This window comes from Leucoraja erinacea, chromosome 29 (assembly GCF_028641065.1).
Source record: "Leucoraja erinacea ecotype New England chromosome 29, Leri_hhj_1, whole genome shotgun sequence".
In the NCBI taxonomy this organism is placed as follows: domain Eukaryota; kingdom Metazoa; phylum Chordata; class Chondrichthyes; order Rajiformes; family Rajidae; genus Leucoraja; species Leucoraja erinaceus.
In genome coordinates this window covers 20,304,547-20,324,338 of record NC_073405.1, presented here as the reverse complement: position 1 = coordinate 20,324,338, position 19,792 = coordinate 20,304,547, and the positions used below count along the sequence as shown (strand labels likewise).

At 43.8% G+C, this 19,792-nt stretch overlaps 1 protein-coding gene across 1 annotated transcript in view; it reads right to left on the bottom strand.

The window, feature by feature from the left end:
- The window catches only part of mpnd (MPN domain containing), a 28,542-nt gene that overhangs the window by 3,834 nt on the left and 4,916 nt on the right, over nucleotides 1-19,792 (bottom strand). The window contains exons 4-11 of the mRNA XM_055658246.1: nucleotides 18,171-18,327; nucleotides 15,282-15,363; nucleotides 14,063-14,159; nucleotides 13,060-13,132; nucleotides 9,818-9,933; nucleotides 5,478-5,646; nucleotides 3,032-3,102; nucleotides 1,151-1,240 (exon numbers count right to left, since the gene is read on the bottom strand). Of these exons, the coding sequence (XP_055514221.1) occupies nucleotides 1,151-1,240; nucleotides 3,032-3,102; nucleotides 5,478-5,646; nucleotides 9,818-9,933; nucleotides 13,060-13,132; nucleotides 14,063-14,159; nucleotides 15,282-15,363; nucleotides 18,171-18,327 (855 nt within the window). The remainder of the gene's footprint in view (nucleotides 1-1,150; nucleotides 1,241-3,031; nucleotides 3,103-5,477; nucleotides 5,647-9,817; nucleotides 9,934-13,059; nucleotides 13,133-14,062; nucleotides 14,160-15,281; nucleotides 15,364-18,170; nucleotides 18,328-19,792) is intronic.

The following is a 19,792-nucleotide window of genomic DNA, read 5'->3' as shown; positions in this document are numbered from 1 at the left end:
GGGTCGCGACGTCTCGACCCAATACGTCACCTATTCCTTCGCTCCATAGATGCTGCATCACCCGCTGAGTTCCTCCAGCATTTTAGTCTACCTTTGATTTTTCCAGCATCTGCAGTTCTTTCTCAAACATTCCCTCGAGTGTTTAATAATTGTACGCTGGGAAAAAGATGACTGATTTTTCGATTGCACTCATGTATTGTCTTTCTGTTGACTGGTTGGCATCCTATCCTATTTATGCTTCTCATAATTTTATATAACACTATCGGATCGCCCCTCAACCTCCAACGCTTCACAGAGAGAGCAGTTCACGTTTTTGTCCAACCTCTTGTTGAACTTAATATACTCTTGTCGTGTGAACCTCTCTGTAACCTCACCAAAGCCTGCACATTGTAGCCGTGGTGTGATCAAGGGAACTGCACACTATAATCCAAATGCGGTCTAAACAATGTTTTATACAGCTGCACCATGCCTTCCCGGCATTTATACTCAATGCCCTGTGATAAAGGCACGGATGTTGTATGCGTTCTTTACCACTCTATCCACTTGTGTTGCCGCTTTCAGAGAGTATGGACTTGCACCCCAAGATCCTTCTATAAATCAACGCTCCAAAAGGTCCTGCCATTTATTGGGTATTTTCCTCTTGCAAATGCACTTCCCCTGAAAGTCCATCTGACATTTCTCCACCCAGATTTCCAACTGCCCTATATCCTGATCACCTGTAGACTAGCTCTAACCTACACACAGGGACAATTTACAGAAGCCAATGAACCTACAAACTTGCACGTCTTTGGAATATGAGAGGAAGCTGGAGCACCCGCAGAAAACCCCACGCAATTACAGGGGGAACATACATACTCAGTACAGACAATGCCTGTAGTGAGGATCAAACTCAGGTCTCTGGTGCTGCAAGGCAGCAACTCTTCCACTGTGGCCACCCTGAACGTTCTGGTTAACCCTCTCTGCACCTTTTCCAACTGAAATTAGTGTGCCTAAACAAAGTTTTTGACAGCTGCAACATGACTTCCTGACACTTATATACAATGTCCTCACACTTGTACTACAGCAATGTATTCCAAAGCATTTATTAACATTCAAAGGTGTGCCTTCATGTTGTGAAATAAATCAAATTCAGATAAAAGCACAGAGGTACCATTTCATGAAGGACATCAGAGGTCAGAAATGTATCCTGCACGTAGGTCATCTCTACTTCCATCGGCATGCCATAATCATTGGGCTTTTGCTGGAAAAGAATAAAAAAAAGATTAAAAAATGAGAATACAGGCCGACCACAATGCGTGAGGACACAGACTACCAGCAACATCAGCCAAAATACTCCACCGTTTCTTATAGCAAGACTTTTTGTCAAATGCTCTTCCGTGCAACAACAACCCAAAGCAACACATGTCCACATTCCCTCTTCACACACTACCTGCAGTCCAAGGATAGAATTCTCAGCCACACCATTCTAACACTGTCTGGACCAGGTGCAAGTGTGAATAGGTCACCATTCTGCTTGATGACTGCTGCTAAGGCCAGATCCAAACTAAATCCTGGTTTGATTCAATATCTCACACACATCCTTCTCCTTCACAACAAGGGAAGTTCTCAACTTCCACCTTCAGCATGATGCCACCACGGTACCTTCTCCGATTTCACATGAATTCAACCATTGTGGATAACGAGCCTTCCTTTATGCTCTCAGCGGTGTGAGGAGGCTGTTCCGAGCGCTCAATGGTCTGCTCTTCCATCTCCACCACATCCCACAGCACCTTCCCATTCTATCATAAGAGATACAACTCCTGACTTTCCACTTTTTCCCTTCTCGCCATCAGGGACCCAAACACTCCTTCCTTGATTCACTTGCATCTCCCTTAAATCCATGTACTTCATTGTGTACACAATGTGGCCCTCTCTCTGCACTGGGTAACAAACACTGATGGGGTAACCGCTTTGCAGATCACGTCAATTTAGTTTGTAAGGGCAGCCCTAAGCTTGCCATTGCTGATCATTATAATCCTCCGCACCATTCCCATTCTAATGTCCGTCTTTGGCTCTTACTCTGCTCCAGACATAGAAAGGTGAGGAACAGCATCTCATCATCCCATGTGGCACATCACAACCCTCACAACCTCACAGTGAACTTAACAATTTCATAGAATTAGCCTTCCTAGACTAGATCAGAATGATGTATTGGAAGGAACTGGAGACACTGATTTATACAGGAGATAGACATAAAATGCTGGAGTAACTCAGTGGGACAGGCAGCATCTCTTGAGAGAAGGAATGGGTGACCTTTCGGGTCGAGACCCTTCTTCAGAACTGCCTGTCTCGCTGCGTTACTCCAGCATTTTGTGTCTATCTATATCAGAATTAGCTGATTGTAATGAAACATTAACTTTAGTTCTATGATGCATAGATCAAAGTCTTCAGGCTGGCTCGGGTTGGATAAAAGGTCTGGCTTGGCATAGATTCATAGAGAATAACAAATGGGATCAGTTGTGCAATCCTGGTAAGGATGGGTACACGTTCTAAAAGTATCAAACCTCACGCTGCCTCAGCAAGGCCGAGTCGCACCCTGGCCACTTCTTCTTCTCACCTCTCCCTTCGTGCAAAAGGTATAGAAGTGTGAAAGCGCACACCTCCACATTCGGGGATAGCTTCTTACCGGCTGTTATCAGGCAACTGAACCGTCCTACCACAACCAGAGAGTAGTCTGAGCTACTATCTATCTCATCAGACCATCTTCGATCAGACTTAACTGGACTTTATCTTGCACTAAAAGTTATTCACCTGATTCCCTTTATCGTGTATCTATACACTATGGATGGCTCGATTGTAATCATGTATTACCTTCCCGCTCACTGTTTGGCATGCAACACAAGCTTTTCACTGACAAGAAACTAAACTCAAACCGTCTGCAAGCACAATTCAAGCATGCAGACAGGCTGCAGAAGAAACACAATGGCTTCAGCATTTTTGGCCCATTCTATAACAGCACTTGGCGATGAGATGGGAGAGCAGGGTTACTTACCTCTGGCGGAGGAAGAACCCAAAATGGAGACATTTTTGATTCCAAATTGCTGCTTCCTTGATGATAAGGACCTTAAGTTAAGAAGAGAGTTGTTAGACCATTTCTCTGTCCCTTGGACATTTGTACTAAACAACGAAGCCAGAGATACACATCTATCAGCACAAACAACGTCAACCCAATCCTTCACCATTCCACCTTTGTTTTAAACTCAGTGAATTAACTGCAGCACGGTGGCGCAGCAGTGGAGTTGCTGCCTTGCAGCGCCAGAGACCAGGGTTCGATCCCGACTACGGGTGCTGTCTGTACAGAGTTTGTACATTCTCCCTGTGACCGCGTGGGTTTTCTCTGAGATTTTCGGTTTCCTCCCACACTCCAAAAACGTACAGGTTTGTAGGTTAATTGACGGTATAAATGTCAATTGTCCCCAGTACGTTTGGTCGGTGGGGACTCGGTCGGTCGGACGGAGGGCCTGTTTCCGCACTGCATCTCAAAAACTAAAACCACAGCCTTGGCCATTCCAGTCCACCTTGCCTTCGTAAGCCTTCAACTACCTCTCATCCCCAATTTCCAGCTTCTGGTTGCTCTGCATTTTGATTATTTTATCTTGTCTCTCTCCCACTTGCAAGAAGGAAAACGTTAGCATCATTTTAGCATTAACTTACTAACTGGGACTCTCCAACTGACTTTCCTTCTGGTTCCTCTGAAGATGATGATTCTTTCTGGTTACAATTTAGTTGCTGCCAGATGACCCTGACCCTTAACTGTGAAGGTGGATACTTCTTATGGAGTCATAGAGTCATTATGTGTGGATGCAGGCCCTTAGGCACACGTGTCCTCATGCAATATCAAGCAGCCATTTACATTAATCCTACACCAATTCTAATTTTTTCTGCATATATGCCCATCAAACCTCCCTCCCCCAAATCCTGCCACTCACCTGCACACCAGGGACAATTTACAGTGGCCAATTAACCCATCAACCAACAAGAGTTTGGGGTGTGGGAGGAAACAGGAGCACCAGGATACCAAAAGAGAATGTGAAAATATCAAATACAAAAAATACATTTGATTGGGACAGCACGGTGGCGCAGCGGTAGAGTTGCTGTCTTCCAGCATCAGAGACGAGGGTTCTATCCTGACATTGGGTGCTATATGTACGGACTTAGTACGTTCTTCCCCTGACCCGCGTGGGTTTCCCCAGGGATCTCCGGTTTCTTTGCCCAAAGACGTACAGGTTTATAGGTTAATTGGCTTGGTACAAATGTCAAATTGTCCCTGGTGTGTGTAGGATAGTGTTAATGCGCCGGGATTGCTGGTCGGTGCAGACTAGGTGGGCTGAAGGGCCTGTTTCCGCACTGTGCCTCTAAACTAAACTAAAACTAAAGTAGATCCCATCCAATGTCAGGATTGAATCTGGGTCGCTGGAGATGTGAGGTAGTGCCTCGGCCAGCACCACTGTGTGTGTCTAGGCACTAAATGCCACTTATCTATTCACACACGTTTGAGCAAGAGGCAGTCAATAAACAGTAGACAACAGGTGCAGGAGTAGGCCATTCGGCCCTTTGAGCCAGCACCGCCATTCAGTGTGATCACGGCTGATCATCCACAATCAGTACCCTGTTCCTGCCTTCTCCCCATAACCTACTAACTGTCAGGAGGAGCCAGGGTGTTGGCCAGAGCAGAAGGGACAACCACCGCGCTTGGCAGGCGAAGAACCCCAGTACAGCAGAACCTCGGACAACAAGGGCTTCAGAAAGAATCCAAATCTCATGACGCGGTAAATTCCTTTAAACCAATGCTGTCAAAACTCTTTCCAGTCATAAGGGTGCTACAGGGTGGAAACAGGCCCTTCGGCCCAACTTGCCCAGACCGGCCAACAAGTCCCAGCTACACTAGTCCCACCTGCCCATGCTTGGTCCGTATCCATCCAAACCAGTCCTGTCCATGTACATGTCTGTTTCTCGAATGTTGGGATAGTCCCTGCCTCAACTACCTCCTCTGGCAGCTTGTTCCATGCATCCAGTATGTAAAAAGGTTACTCCCTCAGGCTACTATTAAATCTTTTCCCCTATACCTTAAACCTAGGTCCTCTGGTCCTCGATTCACCCTCTAAGTCCCCGGTGGTATAGTATCTCACCGCTTTGATAGTATGGATGGCTTCTTAATTGGCTGGCTTCTCAAGTTACTAATACCAACACATCTAACTGTCAGAGCCAACATTTCATCCATCCGTGATTCAACAGCACTCCTTCAATTTATTTCCAAACCTCCCACGATATTCCATTTGCCCAACCAGCAAATAGGAAATAACTACAAGTAGCAGAATTGCTCAAGTTAATAGCCTGGGTCCACAGTTGGCCATGGCTGTTTTACCATAAAACTGCATTGATCACTGTGCCAATGTACTTGCAGTGTTCGGACATTTCACACACAATGATTCCCTTACCACAGATCAGGGCTAGACACGGCTGGAAGCTGTTAGTGGTTCCTTGCAGTTTTAACTGGTAGTCCATCTGAGAATCGATGTCTTGTAGAGAGGGCAGGGGTCTTGCGTATGGGTGACTGTGGTACCAACCAACCAGCGATAATCCCCGTAGGAATAGACTCTGGCAAATCTGAGGAAGCAAACCGCAATTATTTCAGGGAAGATGCAAATTCTAGAGCTGCTACATGGCTGTCCTAAGACCAAAGCATGCAGTTGCTGCATATATACGGTCTGAAGAGGTCCCGACCTGTAACGTCCCCTATCCATGTTCTCCAGGGATGTTGCCTGCCCCGTTGAGTTATGCCAACACTTTGTGCCTTTTCTTTGTAAACCAGCATCTTGTTTTTACAGTCTGAAGAAGGGTCCTGCCCCGAAATATCATCTATTTATCTTCTCCACAGATGCCACCCGAACTGCCGAGTTGCTCCAGCATGTTTGTGTCTTATTTTGTAAACCAGCACCTGCAGTTCCTTGTGTCTAGAGTTGCTGTATAGGCCGTGTCTACAAGGGCTTTAACATTTTACCAGAATGGGCCAATACCAGGACCAAAACATTGATGGTTTAATCTCATATGAAGAAGGATGAAATACCTACTATCTGGATGCCCAAGTGAAGTAAAAGTAAGGTTGACTCCAGCACACCCAATGTGCATGTTGATAGCTAGTCTCAATTGTAATAACACCTTGCATTTATGTAGCACCTTCAGTTTAATTTTAGTTTAGAGATAAGAGCGCGGAAACAGGCCCTTTGACTCACTGAGTCTGCACCGACCAGCACTCCCCTCACATCAACACTACCTTGCGCACGCTAGGGACAGATACCCGTACAGATTTGTACCATTAACCTACAAACCTGTACGTCTTTGGAGTGTGGGAGCAAACCGAAGATCTCGGAGAAAACCCACAGGTCACGGGGAGAACGTACAAACTCCGTACAGACAAGCACCCCTAGTCAGAGTCTAACCCGGGCCTCTGCTGCTGCAAGACAGTAGCTCTACCGCTACGCCACTGTGTCGCCTGGATTAGTTAATGAAAGATCCCAAGGTGGTTCAAAGGAGAATGAGAAGACAACTTTGATGATATTAAAAACAGAAAATGCTGGAAATACTTCACAGGTCCGGCCGCATCTGTGGGAAGAGAAACAGAGTTCATGTTCCGAACCTGATCTCCTTCAACCTCAAATGTTAACTCTCGTTTCTCTTTTAACATATACAGCCAGATGTGGAACGTACACACAGAACAGAGTACAGCGCAGGAACAGGCCTGTCGGCCTTTTATGTCTGTGTCAGCCGTGACGCCGATTTACACCGCACATCCGCCTGCACGTAGTCTATGTCTCGCAATCCCCTGCCTGTCCTTGTAACCTGCTGATGATTCCCAGCACTTCCAGTTTTTATTTCAGATTTCCGGCATCTGCACATTTATTGTTTCAAGACAAATTTCGACACTTAAAGAGACACCCGTGCAGATTGATCAAAGAGGTAGATTTTAAAAGGCAACTTTAAAAGAAATCAGAGGGGGAAAATGAGGGAGAAAGCAAAGCCAAAACAATCAAACATAGCGGGGGGGAGGGGGGATATCCATTGAAACCTACCCGATCATGAAGGGCCTAGATAGAGTGGATGTGGAAAGGGTATTGCCATTAATGGGAGAGTCTACAACCAGAGGGTACGGGCTCAGAATGAAAAAACTATGATTGAATGGCAGAGTAGACATGATGGGCCGAATGGCCTAATTCTGGACCAGGTCCATGAGCGATACTAGTGGAAGCAGTAACCAATTCCATTGAGCACTTGAATCAGCAAGGCACACTAGGCTAGAGACCAAATATTAGTGCAGATAGAGACTAGACATGGTGAGCCTAGGAGCCTGTATCTGTGTTGTATAACTCGGATTATGAATACAGATGGGCTGATAAAGATGATGAAGATTAGTTTCATGGTCACGTGGGACATCATAAATAACTTTAGGAACAGTTTACGTAAGTGGCAGGAGTGAAGGTGTGAAGATAGTCCAGGAACTGAGTTGACTCCGGCCTGTGTTGACCGAGTTAAATGAAGGACTTGAGTAGAAAAGGATTTGGAGAAAGGGCCAATCTTTATGTGAACAGATGGGTTATGGATGTTTTACTTCACCTCCTAAAAGTGAGTGGAACGTATGCAAGGAGAGTGAATCATTAACAAAACAGCTCTAATGAGGACCAGAAAGAGAAATTGGGTGCTGCAAATACTGTCGAGGGAGCAGAGGCTCGGTCTCCTGAACAATTTAGCTTAGATGATAATCATCCTGTAATTGCTTGAAAGTCCAATTTAGATATAATTCCAAACACAGGAACTTGTATGAATCAGACTTCCTCTGGACGATCTCAACACATTTCGACAACGACATCACTACTTTATCAATGTGTATAAAATCATGAGAGGAATAGATCGGGTAGGCGCACAGAGTCTCTTGCCCGGAGTAGATGAATTGAGGACCAGGGATCATAGCTTTAAGGTGAAGGGGAAAAGATTTAATAGGAATCTGAGGGGTAACTTTCCACACAAAGGGTGGTGGGTGCATGGAACAAGCTGCCAGAGGAGGCAGTTGAGGCAGGGACTATCCCCACATTTAGAAACAGTTAGACAGGTACATGGATAGGACAGGTTTGGAGGAATATTGACCAAACACGGGCAGGTGGGACTAATGTAGCTGGGACATGTTGGCCGGTGTGGGCAAGTTGGGCTGAAGGGCCTGTTTCCATGCTGTATCACTCTATGACTTCCATAAATACATGTTCTAACTCGGACCAAATCCCATTCACTCATCTCTTCCGTGGATGATCTACCATTGGTACTAAAAGCAGCAGCAATTATTTTTAAATTCTTCTCTTGTTTTTAAAGCCCTATGTGCCTTAATCCATCACCACCTTGGTAAACTTTAATTCCTCAAGCCTCTTCCTATATTAGCTCTCAATCCTGGAACTCAATTATTTTGACAGGCCAAAGGTTTCAACTGCAAAACCCTGCATTCTGGATTCCTGTTCTGAACCTCTGACTCACCTCCTTAAAATCTATTTCATGGAGGAAACCTTTGATCATTTGAGCTGACATCTATAGCTTCCCAGCTGGTATTAGGCAACTGAACCATCCTATCCATAACTAAAGAGTAGTACCGAGCTATTATCTACCTCACTGGAGACCTTCGGACTATCTTTAATCAGTCTTTATTGGACTTTATCTTGCACTAAATGTGATTCTCTTTATTGTGTAGCTGTACACTGTGGACAGTATTTCCGCTGACTGGTAACATGCATCAAAAACTTCTCATTGTATCTCGATACACGTGATAGTAAATTAAACAGAACCAACCATGTGGCACAATATCCAATGTCATGTGCATCGTGCTGGGAAGTTTTACAATGTTAAAGGTGATATATAAAGACATTTTATAAATACAAGATGTTGTTAACATTTACAGCCTGGATGTAAAGATGCAGGGTTAGTAGAGGATAACTGGGGCAGATGATATTTTTAAACCTTGGAAAACTTTGCGTGACATAGCCTGAGCTAAAGTTGAAAGACAGAGGCAACTCCTGACAACTTGATGAATTGTTTTCTGGCAGTCTGGGCTTGCACTGTTGGTGGAAAACGGGCCTGACATCTATCATTGGATGTAAGTGGAGGCAGATTTACTGATCAGCCTCTCGACTAATGCATTTGACACATTGGTGGTACAGTGGTAGCATTGCAGCCTCACAGCGCCAAACCTTGACAATGGGTGCTTGTACGTTCTCCCTGTGACCGCGTGGGTTTTCTCCAGGTGCTCCGGTTTCATGAGCTGCAGGTTAATTGGCTTCTGTAAATTGTCCCTTGTGTGTAGGATACAACTAGTGTACGGGTGATTGTTGGTCGGTGTGGACTCGGTGGGCCGAAGGGCTTGTTCCCGCTCCCTATCTCCAAACTAAACTAAGAGTTCAAGTGTCACTACAAGTTATGGTGCTCTTAGACTCCACTGGGCCACACAATTTGGAGGACTAAACTAAACTAAATTCACAAACTCAGTAAAACTTCTACGATCTCTACTGGAGCTTCAGAGCTTTACTTAGTAAAGTTTCTGCAATGGGGTAGGTGTTCAGTTGGCTTTGGGTAGGATTTGGCTCAACCATGGTGTTGTTAGCCAATACACTACATTTTTCACTTGGGCAATGTCTGGATCATACATGCCACCCAAACAACTGTCTCTGCTAAAGAGATACGACCTTCAGGAGCAAAAGCAAGGGTGTGGGTGGAGGCAGGGGAACCTGGGAAAATAATGCTTTACCTCTTCTTCAACTGCAGAGGCAGAATCCTTGTCAGAGAGCCGGATTCGACATGGGAAAGCTCGGAGAATTGTCAATACTGTCAAAACATACACATCAGTCAGCAGGGAACTGGACTCTATACGAGGGCAAGACAAGATATTATAGACATCAGTGTCCATTCAACTCGGTGGCTACTGTGGCAGAATGGGGCGCTTCATTCTAACAGAACAATGTGAGGGAGGGAGAGAACAGGTAGGAAGATAGAGGGATGTGCGGGGAGCTGGGAGGAAAACGCCAGTGAGTGAGGGCAAGAGCAAGCAGCAGGGGATCCAGTGAGCAAGAAACACAAACAAACCGCACATTTTGCATTTAAGTTATACACAAGCAAACGTTAGTTTGATTAGATACGCTTGGCTTAATCCCTGTCATTCTGTCCTCATTCACAAGGGGAATAAAGCAGATATGTTATTGCTTCGAAAAGTTTTTTTTTTTCTCGTTTCACTTTTGGGATCGTCAAGCACATGAAACATATTCAGTTACATCCAAATCAGAAAGGGACATTTTCAGAAAGGGGAATTTTTGTCAAAACCCCAAGACTGCATCTATCCGGAAACAGTGGGACTCTCTATCCAGAATGTAAAGCTTATAAAGCACTTGATGCCACTGAATGTGTACGACCCGCATGTTTGACACCCTAGCAATTGTAAAAGGCCGAGCGTTTAACTAGAATAAGTTCAGATCTTCGTATGACCTTCAATAAGGTATCACATGAAGGGTCACAATTAAAGTTAGGGGAAGTGGAGTCAGAGTATCAATAGTTGGATGGAGATTAAATTGATTAGATAATCAATAGGTGCAGGGTGAGGGAGTGAGTGCAGGTTGATTAGTCAGAGGGGAGGAAGGCAGAAAACAATGCCTCACAATGATCACACTTACTCATAATTTACATTGATGGCGCGGATGTAGCAACAAGTAACTCAATATCATAATCTGTGGATAGTACCAAGCTGGGAGGGGTACAGCTAAAGAGGGAAAATGGGGCACAACACATAAGGACATCAGAAGACCTGACACTTGAGCTGTTACGTTGTAAACATCTGTTAACATGGGGACATTTAATCTGGCGCAGTCAATAAACAAGCAGCGAGATCCTGGGATACAAATGAATAATTGATTCAAAGCAGCTTCGCAGGTCAACCAGGCATTTAAAAACACAATTGAAAAGCTGAAAGTCATTTTTTTTAGGCTACAGAATTGAAAATTAATGAAGCTGTTACAATTTGTACAGGCATTTCAGCAAGCACTCAATACATTTTTGGCCTTCCTTCGATAAAAAGGACATAGAAACATTGGAAAAAAATCAAGATTTGCAAAAACAGAGACAACAGCAATAAGGAAAGATTGAATAGGTTAGGGCAATTTTCGTAAGAACAAAACAAGATTTGGAGGGTGCACGATGAAATGGATGGAATGATTATGGGGGGAAATTGCCGAGATTTTTTTTTTTGTTACAGTTGGGTGTTACATGTAACTTGAACACCTTATGAAATGTCAACCAAAGATGACTGGAACATCCTTGGTTAAAGACATCGTTATCATGATTTACTCCCTTTAGAAGCTGTACGGCTGATGTATGTGTTTCAGAGCCCCTGCTGAGGGAAAGATAGATCAGCCATGACTGAATGGCAGAGTACTCGATGGATCGAATGGACTAATTCTGCTCCAGGAACTTATGAACTCATGAAACCATGGGGTCAAGTTCAGAGGTCCCAGAAGGTGGCAGCACATGTGGATATGGTAGTGAAGAAAGCACGGGCCGAGGCTTTGAGGCTTTGACATAAGCATTGAGGCTTTGTCAAGCTTGAAAGGGTTCAGAAAAGATTTATGAGGATGGTGCCAGGACTAGAGGGTGTGAGCTATAGGGAGAGGTTGTGTATGCTGGGTCTCTATTCCATGGATCACAGGAGGATGAGGAGAGATCTTATAGAGGTATACAAAATCATGAGAGGAATTTGTATTGCCCAGAGTATTTTGCCCAGAGTAGGGGAATCGAGGACCAGAGGTCATAGGTTCAAAGTGAAGGGGAAAAGATTTAAAAGGAATCAGAGGGATCTTTTTCCATACAAAGGGGGAGTGGGTGTATGGAACAAGCTGCCAGATGAGGTAGTTGATGCTGGGACTATCCTATAGTTTAAGAAACAGTTAGACAGGTACATGGATATGACAGGTTTGGAAGGATATGGACCAAGAGCAGGCAAGTGGGACTAGTGTAGCTGGGAACATTGTTGATGGTGTGGGCGTTGGGCCGAAGGACCTGTTTCCACACTGTATCACTCTATGACTATCGTGAAAAGGGACAAATTTGAAATCGAACTGTGTGCCAATTTATACACACATGAGTATATGGAATGATGTGCCACAGGAAGCGATATAAAGGCAGATACAATTACAACATCTAAAAGATATTTGGGCAGGTACTTGGATAGGACAATGATTAGAGGGATAGGGGTCTACATGGGCTAAAGCAGTACGCATAGCTAATTAGGTAGATTGCAGATAGACACAAGCTGGAGTAACTCAGCGGGTCAGACAACATCTCTGGAGAAAAGAAATAGGTAATGTTTCGGGTCTAGACCATACTGAGGAAGGGTGTGAAGAAGGGTCTCAACCCGAAATGTCCCCTATTCCTTTTCTCCAGAGATGCTGTATGACCCGCTGAGTTACTCCAGCTTTTTGTGTCTATCTTCGGTTTAAACCAGCATCTGCAGTTCCTTCCTACACCAGAGGGTTAGCTAGATATCTTGGTCGGCGTAAGCGAGTTGGGTTCCGTGCAACTCTACGAGTCCTGAAAGGGGAATACATACGCAGAAACCATAGATGCATGATATTACTAACCAATTTTTAAAAAAGAAATAGGAAGAGGTTTTGTTATTCAAGGAGGGATTAGAAATGGAATTCAACACCACAACAAGCAGTTGAGGCATGTTTTCAGAAGGAAGAAACAAAACAAAAGAAAATATGGTGCAAGAATGAGATGACGTAGATGGACTGGGAGGATTTAAATACCACCACAGACTAATGTGTTTTACATAATACAGTCAAATAGGGAAATAAATGGATAACTTACGTATATTGCAAAATCTTTTCATTGTGTTTGCACAGCCAGATATTTTCTTTACACTGTGCCATACTTCAAATAGCTGCATAAATACTCTCTCTACAAAATCTTATTTCATATAGGTATGGATTATAAGTGACTTACGTTGTGTGCTTGTGTCCCACCTTCCTCCAAGGTAGCCAACTACCTCACTGGTTGTCAGGTGGCAATGAAAATCCTAAAAGAACAAAAGACCTTTTTACGAGTGCGCTGAACAAATTTCAAGAATCACAATCGACAGATTTCAGTCTTGCAGCCTGGTTAATGTAACTTCACACTGTAAATCCTGACAGTATATTTAATTCAGTTTGCAAGATTATTCTGTAAAACAAAATTAATAAATCATCTAATACTACATTTTTTACTTTTGCTAATGGCCACAGGTGGACCATTTCTTATGTTAGCCTTTTTTACTTAAAAGGGATATATTATTTGTAAAATATGTATTAATTCTTAAAAGGTTAGTTGCATGCTTACTGCCATTATTTATCCCATAATTTCACAATCTTCCACATCCAACCTATGCCTTGCGCTGTCCTGTTCAGATTCAAGATGAGTTTCAAAGTGAATAGAGAAGCATTTTCTGAGACTGGGATTAAATGTTGCTAGCCAGAGAATGGTGGTGGTGGAAGGTAAAGCAGGGGTTGAGAGGCGAAAAGATAAACCAATTAAACATAAAATATTAAAGACAGACACAATATGCTGGAATAACTCAGTGAGATCTCAGGCAGCATCTCTGGATAGAAGGAATTGGTGATGTTCTGGGTCACCCTTGTTCAGACTGAATGAGGGTCTCGACCCAAAACGTCACCCATTCTTTCTATCCAGAGATGCTGCACGTCCCACTGACTTACTCAAGCATTTTGTGTCTATCTTCGGTGTAAACCAGCATCTGCAATTCCTTCATGAACATTAAAGACACTTGGACAGACGGGTAGATAGAAAAGGTTTAGAGAAATATGGCCAAAATGTGGGTAAATGGGACTAACGTAGACAGGGCATCCTGGACGGCCTATATATGTTGGCCAGAAGGGCCTCCTTCAATGCTGTACGACTTTAGGACTCTATTTAATCTGCACAGTTATATTCAAGTTACTTAATTTCTTACCACCAATAGTAGCACGTTGCTTGAAATTGCAACATTGAAGGGCTGGAACTTGTTCACAGATATGAACGATGCAAGTTCAACAAGTGTGCAAGGATCCCTGTAATAAAAGAAAGGGGGTTACAGCCACACAGCTTATGGATACCCCGACATACGAACGAGTTCCCATTATATCAATAAATTCCAAAGTTACCACAAATGGCAGAGTGAATTTCTTCTCTCACGCTCCCTAATTTGAGTCATTGTTCTTTCTGATCAGTCTTATGTGCTTTTGATCCCAGTCATTATAATAGTGGAGGTATTGTACCAGATGGAGTGATTTTAATGCATTCTCCAAATTACGGACAAAATTGACAAACAGCTCTATAAATTGGAACCCATCCATTATCAGGGGCGCGCCTGTATAGCAAGTTTATGTAGAATACAATAGGGTTAGCTGTAGCAAACGGCTTTCCACCACCTAATGCGATGGAACAGCGAGATGTCTCGGCTCTCCCATCTGTACCCATCTTTCTACAACTCCCCCCTTCTCAGATTTTAAAAAGCCTCGTCAATCCCATCTCCTTGACCATGCTGCTGCCAGTGTTTGACGGCACTGAGCCTGTACTCGCTGGAGTTTAGAAGAATGAGGGGGGGCCTCAATGAAACTTACTGAATAGCGAAAGGCTTGGATAGAGTTGATGCGGAGAGGATGTTTCCACTAGTGGGAGAGTCTAGGACTAGAGGGCATAGCCTCAGAATTAAAGGACATTCCTTTAGGAAAGAGATGAGGAGGAATTTCTTTAGTCAGAGGCTGGTGAATCTTTGGAGTTCTTTGCCACAGATTAGTACAGGTGTCAGGATTAGTACAGGTGTCAGGAGTTATGGGGAGAAAGCAGGAGAATGGGGTTAGGAGGGAGAGATAGATGAGCCATGATTGAATGGCAGAGTAGACGATGGGCCGAATGGCCTAATTCTGCTCCTATCACCTATGACCTTATGATCTCTTACCCTCCTGAGACTACCCAAGGCTCCTCTGTACAGCTTCACACTGTGTTTCTCAACAGCGACAGAATTCTACACTAGGTCCTATGCACAGAAGTAATGAGAATTTGAAGGAGAGAGACTGTCAAAGCTGTGCCCCAGATAGAGACGCCTTCAGGAGCAGAGTAAACAAAAGTGGCATTTAATTCTGTGAAAAACAGATTAAAAGGTCCAAACGTCAGTTAAATGTAGCACCTACCTTCCAGAATCTCTGCTCCCGATCTCAGAATATCGAACAGGACCTAGGTCTTTGACAGGTTTCTTCACGCTGTGTCCATTATCTTAAGGATGAGAAAGCCAACTTAGTTAAGGCACAAAGTACAATTGTGCTTCCCCATTGCACACCATTCTACAGAATCTAGTTAGACACAAAAAGCTGGAGTAACACAGCGGGTCAGACAACGTGTTTCGGGTTGAGACCCTTCTTCAGACTGAGAGTCAGGGGAAAGGGAAACAAGAGATATAGATGGTGATAGGGAGATATAAAACAAATGAATGAGAGATATGCAAAAAAAGTAATGACCATTGTCTGTAACATGTTTTTACCGAGCCCACAACTAACAATGGCCCGTTTCCGTTCTCATCGTTATTTTTTGCATATCTCTTATTCATTTGTTCAATATCGCTCCAGTTTAGTTTAGATACAGGGCGGAAATAGGCCCTTCGGCCCACTGAGTCCGCACCGACCCCGCACATTAACACTATCCTACACGCAATAGGGACAATGTACACTTATATTAAGCCAATTAACCTACAAACCTGAACGTCTTTGGATTGTGAGTTGAAACCGAAGATCTCGTAGAAAACCTATGCAGTCATGGAGAGAACGTCCAAACTCCATACAGACAGCACCCGTAGTCGGTATCGAGCCCGAGTCTCTGGCGCTGCAAGAGCTGTAAGGCAGCAACTCTACCGCTGCGCCCCAATCACCGTCTATATCTCTTATTTCCCTTTGCCCTGACTCTCAGTCTGAAGAAGGGTCTCAACTTGAAACTTCAGCTATTGCTTTTCTCAAGAGATGCTGTCTGACTCGCTGAGTTACTCCAGCTTTTTTTGCCTATCTTCGGTTTAAACCAGCATCTGCAGTTCTTTCCTACAGAATCTATTTCCCTGTTTGCACTCTCCCCAGTGATGAATGGAAGGGCCACTGCTTCTGAAGCCATCGAGACCTCTGATAATGACTGCACACTGGCCCTTTGCCAGGAAAGGTCACATGAAGGGGAAGGTTCAGTCTGCGATGCACAGCTGGAACTAAGAGTTCAAAGCGTGCATTGTAGCACGATCAATAGACCAGGCTTTCCCACATACACTTCATCAGAAGGAATCGAGGGGGTCAAAATACTCCTTAAACCAAGAGAGAAAATTCCAGAAGTGCCTCACAACATTGATCACTTACATGTTTTGAGTCGGAAACCTTTATTGATTTAATCGCAAGAGCCAAGCCTAAAACATCAAGCTCACAAAAAATGACTAATTCCAGTATTTTCTTTTTAATCTCGGTAATATTTTAAGATCTGGTCATGTAATCCTCAGTTTTCACACCATTATCAGTGCTTCCCTCAAAGTCAACTATTCAGGGTAACAGTTCAGGCATCATGAACACAGAAATCCTGCCATGTCCACTGCTCGTCTAGACTTACTCCCATGGCATTCAAAAGCCTGAGGCACAGAGTCTAAAGCAGTCATGGCTGCTGGTGACACAGGACGCCATAAACAATGCCTCAGTCAGTCTCATCTCTCCTGCTATTCAGCAGTCAAAGTCAATGGCATACAGACTGCTAGACTGAAAGGCCTTCATAGGAATGAAATGCAGATGCTGGTTTACACCGGATAGACACAAAATACTGGAGTAGCTCAGAGTAGGCAACATCTCTTCCAGACGAATGAATGGACATCTCATTAGCTAAGAGATGAGAGAATAACGTTTAGTGCAAGGTAAAGCCTGTAAATCTTAAATCAGTCAGCTAAGGTTGAAGTCCTGATCTCTCAACCTACCTCATTGTGGCCCTTGCACATTTTTATCTGCACTTTTTCTCTAGCTGAAACACTGTATTTTGCACTCTGGTTATTTTTCTCTTTGCATTACCTGTTGTAGTTGTGTATGGCTAGATTGTTCCCATGTATGGTATGATCTGACTAGGCAGAATGCAAAGCCAAGGTTTTCCATTGTATCTGGTACACGTGACACTAATAAACCAATACCACACCCAACCGAACTATGTTCATGTGGAGGAAGGAACTGCAGATGGTGGTTTACACCGAAGGTAGACACAAAATGCTGGAGTAACTCAGCGGGACTGGCCATATCTCTAGAGAGAAGGAATGGGTGACGTTTCGGGGTCGAGACCCTTCTTCAGACTGAAAGGCTGCCGAGCTTTGAAAATTAGATCCACCTGAAGAAGACTCGCGTGTTCTTATCACAGGGTAATGGGAAGGCTGGGGAAGATGGATTACCGCTTGGAAAATGGGAATAACACTTCGGATCAGCAAATGAGATGAGGAAAGGGAGACAAATCAGAATATCCAATAACTGCTTTTAGGTGACGGGATGACCACTAAAACATGCCAAACAATGAAATCTGCTTACACACGGGGCATTGAGACTGATCCGCACGTTGAGAACCATGGGCAAAATCAGCAATATAATGAAAACCAACCCAATGCTGCTGTGTTACAGTACAAATCACTGGAAGTGACAATGCACTACTACAAAGCCCTGATGTTATCAATAATAACTGCAATATAAACAATTGTAATCACCAACCAGTGCAATAACTAGACATTTAGTAGAACCAGACAGCATGAAGCTGTTTCCTGCTTTCTCCCAACACAAGCAAGAGGGGATGTGGAAATGCACTCCCATTTTTTTTTAGGTTAATAAAGAGCCACAAAAGGAAATGGTAGGGTAGCCACCATCCTCCCATGCAGACCAAACAGTCAGATGTGTTAAACATGGTGCACAGCTGTGTCTGCACAGAATGCAATGAGTCAGCATTGCTGTAAGTGCTGCTCCGTTAAATTGATGCCTCGTTAAACTGCTGATCTCAGGAAAACAGCGAGAGGCAAAGTAAGGAACAAGAGGCGGTACCTCTCAGAGTGGAGTCCTGAGGGCTTTTAGTTTGCAGCTTCTTGTTCTCTTCTTCCACCTTCTTAACCTGATTGTTCAGTTTAGAGTTCTTCCTGCCACGGTTCTCAACGTCTTCCTCTTCATGAATGTCCTCATCTTCTCCTTCACTGGCCAAATTCTTTGGTATAGGGAAAACAAAAATAATCCATTAATGACCAGCACGAATTGCATTGTAATCAATAAAAGTGATGAGGGCTTTCTTCTCCACTTCACTGCCACCCTGGGAAGTGCTGTTTCAGCGCTAAAGGAAGGCTGGTACTTGTATAACACACCTTCTGAGAGCTCGTGTCCTATTCATTTAGTGCAAGCCACGTGGCAGATGCTTGTGCACAGGGCACACCGAGACTGATCCGTATGTTACCAAGGAAGGCAGAGAACAGCAACCAACAGCAGGAGCTTATGAGAATTTTACCCGTTCCCAGCAGCACATTGAGACCAGCTCTCCCGTCAAATTCCAGAGTCTGAACTTGGAACCACTTAACCTTCCTAGCTATAGGAAAATGGGTAAAAGCAAGTGAGCTGAAGAACAAAAAATAAAATAAAGTCAATGCTTCAAGGTGGAAGGATGCAAGCTGCTCACTAAACACCAAAGCCTCAATGTCATAAAATACAAGCTGGACAATCCTGTTCCCGAGCAATTGCCAACATGCATGTCTTCACTGATCTGTCCATAGTGCAAAGAAAAGGCAGGAAGTAACCGTTTGTGAGGGTTATTTCATCCACACAATCTAAAAACTGGAAGTCATTTCCCAAAAACTTGGAACGTTGATTAATTTGGGAATTTTTAATTTATGCCCTTCCAGGAAATCTCTAAAGCAGCATCTGCTACGAATAAACAGGATGAGGTTATTGTCTCCTTGCCATTAATTTTTGACGACTATAAATAAAAAATGCTTTCTACTGATAGGAGAGTAGATGGCTTTCCGCAACCTCCTATTTGTCACTCCTTAGTCATATTTTTAAGGCAGAGATAGATAGATTCTTCATTAGTTCGGATGTCAGGGGTCATGGGGAGAAGGCAGTAGAATGTGGTTAGGAGGGAGAGATAGATCAGCCATGATTGAATAGCAGAGTAGACTTGATGGGCCAAATGGTCTAATTCTGCTCCTATCACTTATGAACGGCACAGCTATGTGACACTATGGTCTATTAACCCAATGTTACTACTTCCTCTGCTCCCATTCCAATCCACTATCTCATTCAAACTGAGATACCATTTTTCCTCCACCTCAGTACTTTTAGCACATAACAACCATGCAATAATTGCATGAACCTTCTCTCTCTCTGCTATTTTAACTGAAGCATTAAAAAGTACTTGAGGAAGTGGCTTTATACAGACGAATCGCAGGCTTCTTGTTATTTCCTGCACCAATAAAAATCCAATGACTGCTGTAGCAGTCTTTTTTTGGAACTGGACACCACCCTTTCACCCCAAGGTGCAGAGTTTAATCCACATCCACAATGTCGTGACTATATTAGCCCTGACCTGAAGCCTTAACGTGTGAGCTCCCTCAACAAGTACTGATGACTTCTTGTACTTCACAACTTTTATTTAAATATCACAACATTTGCATCTTTATGCA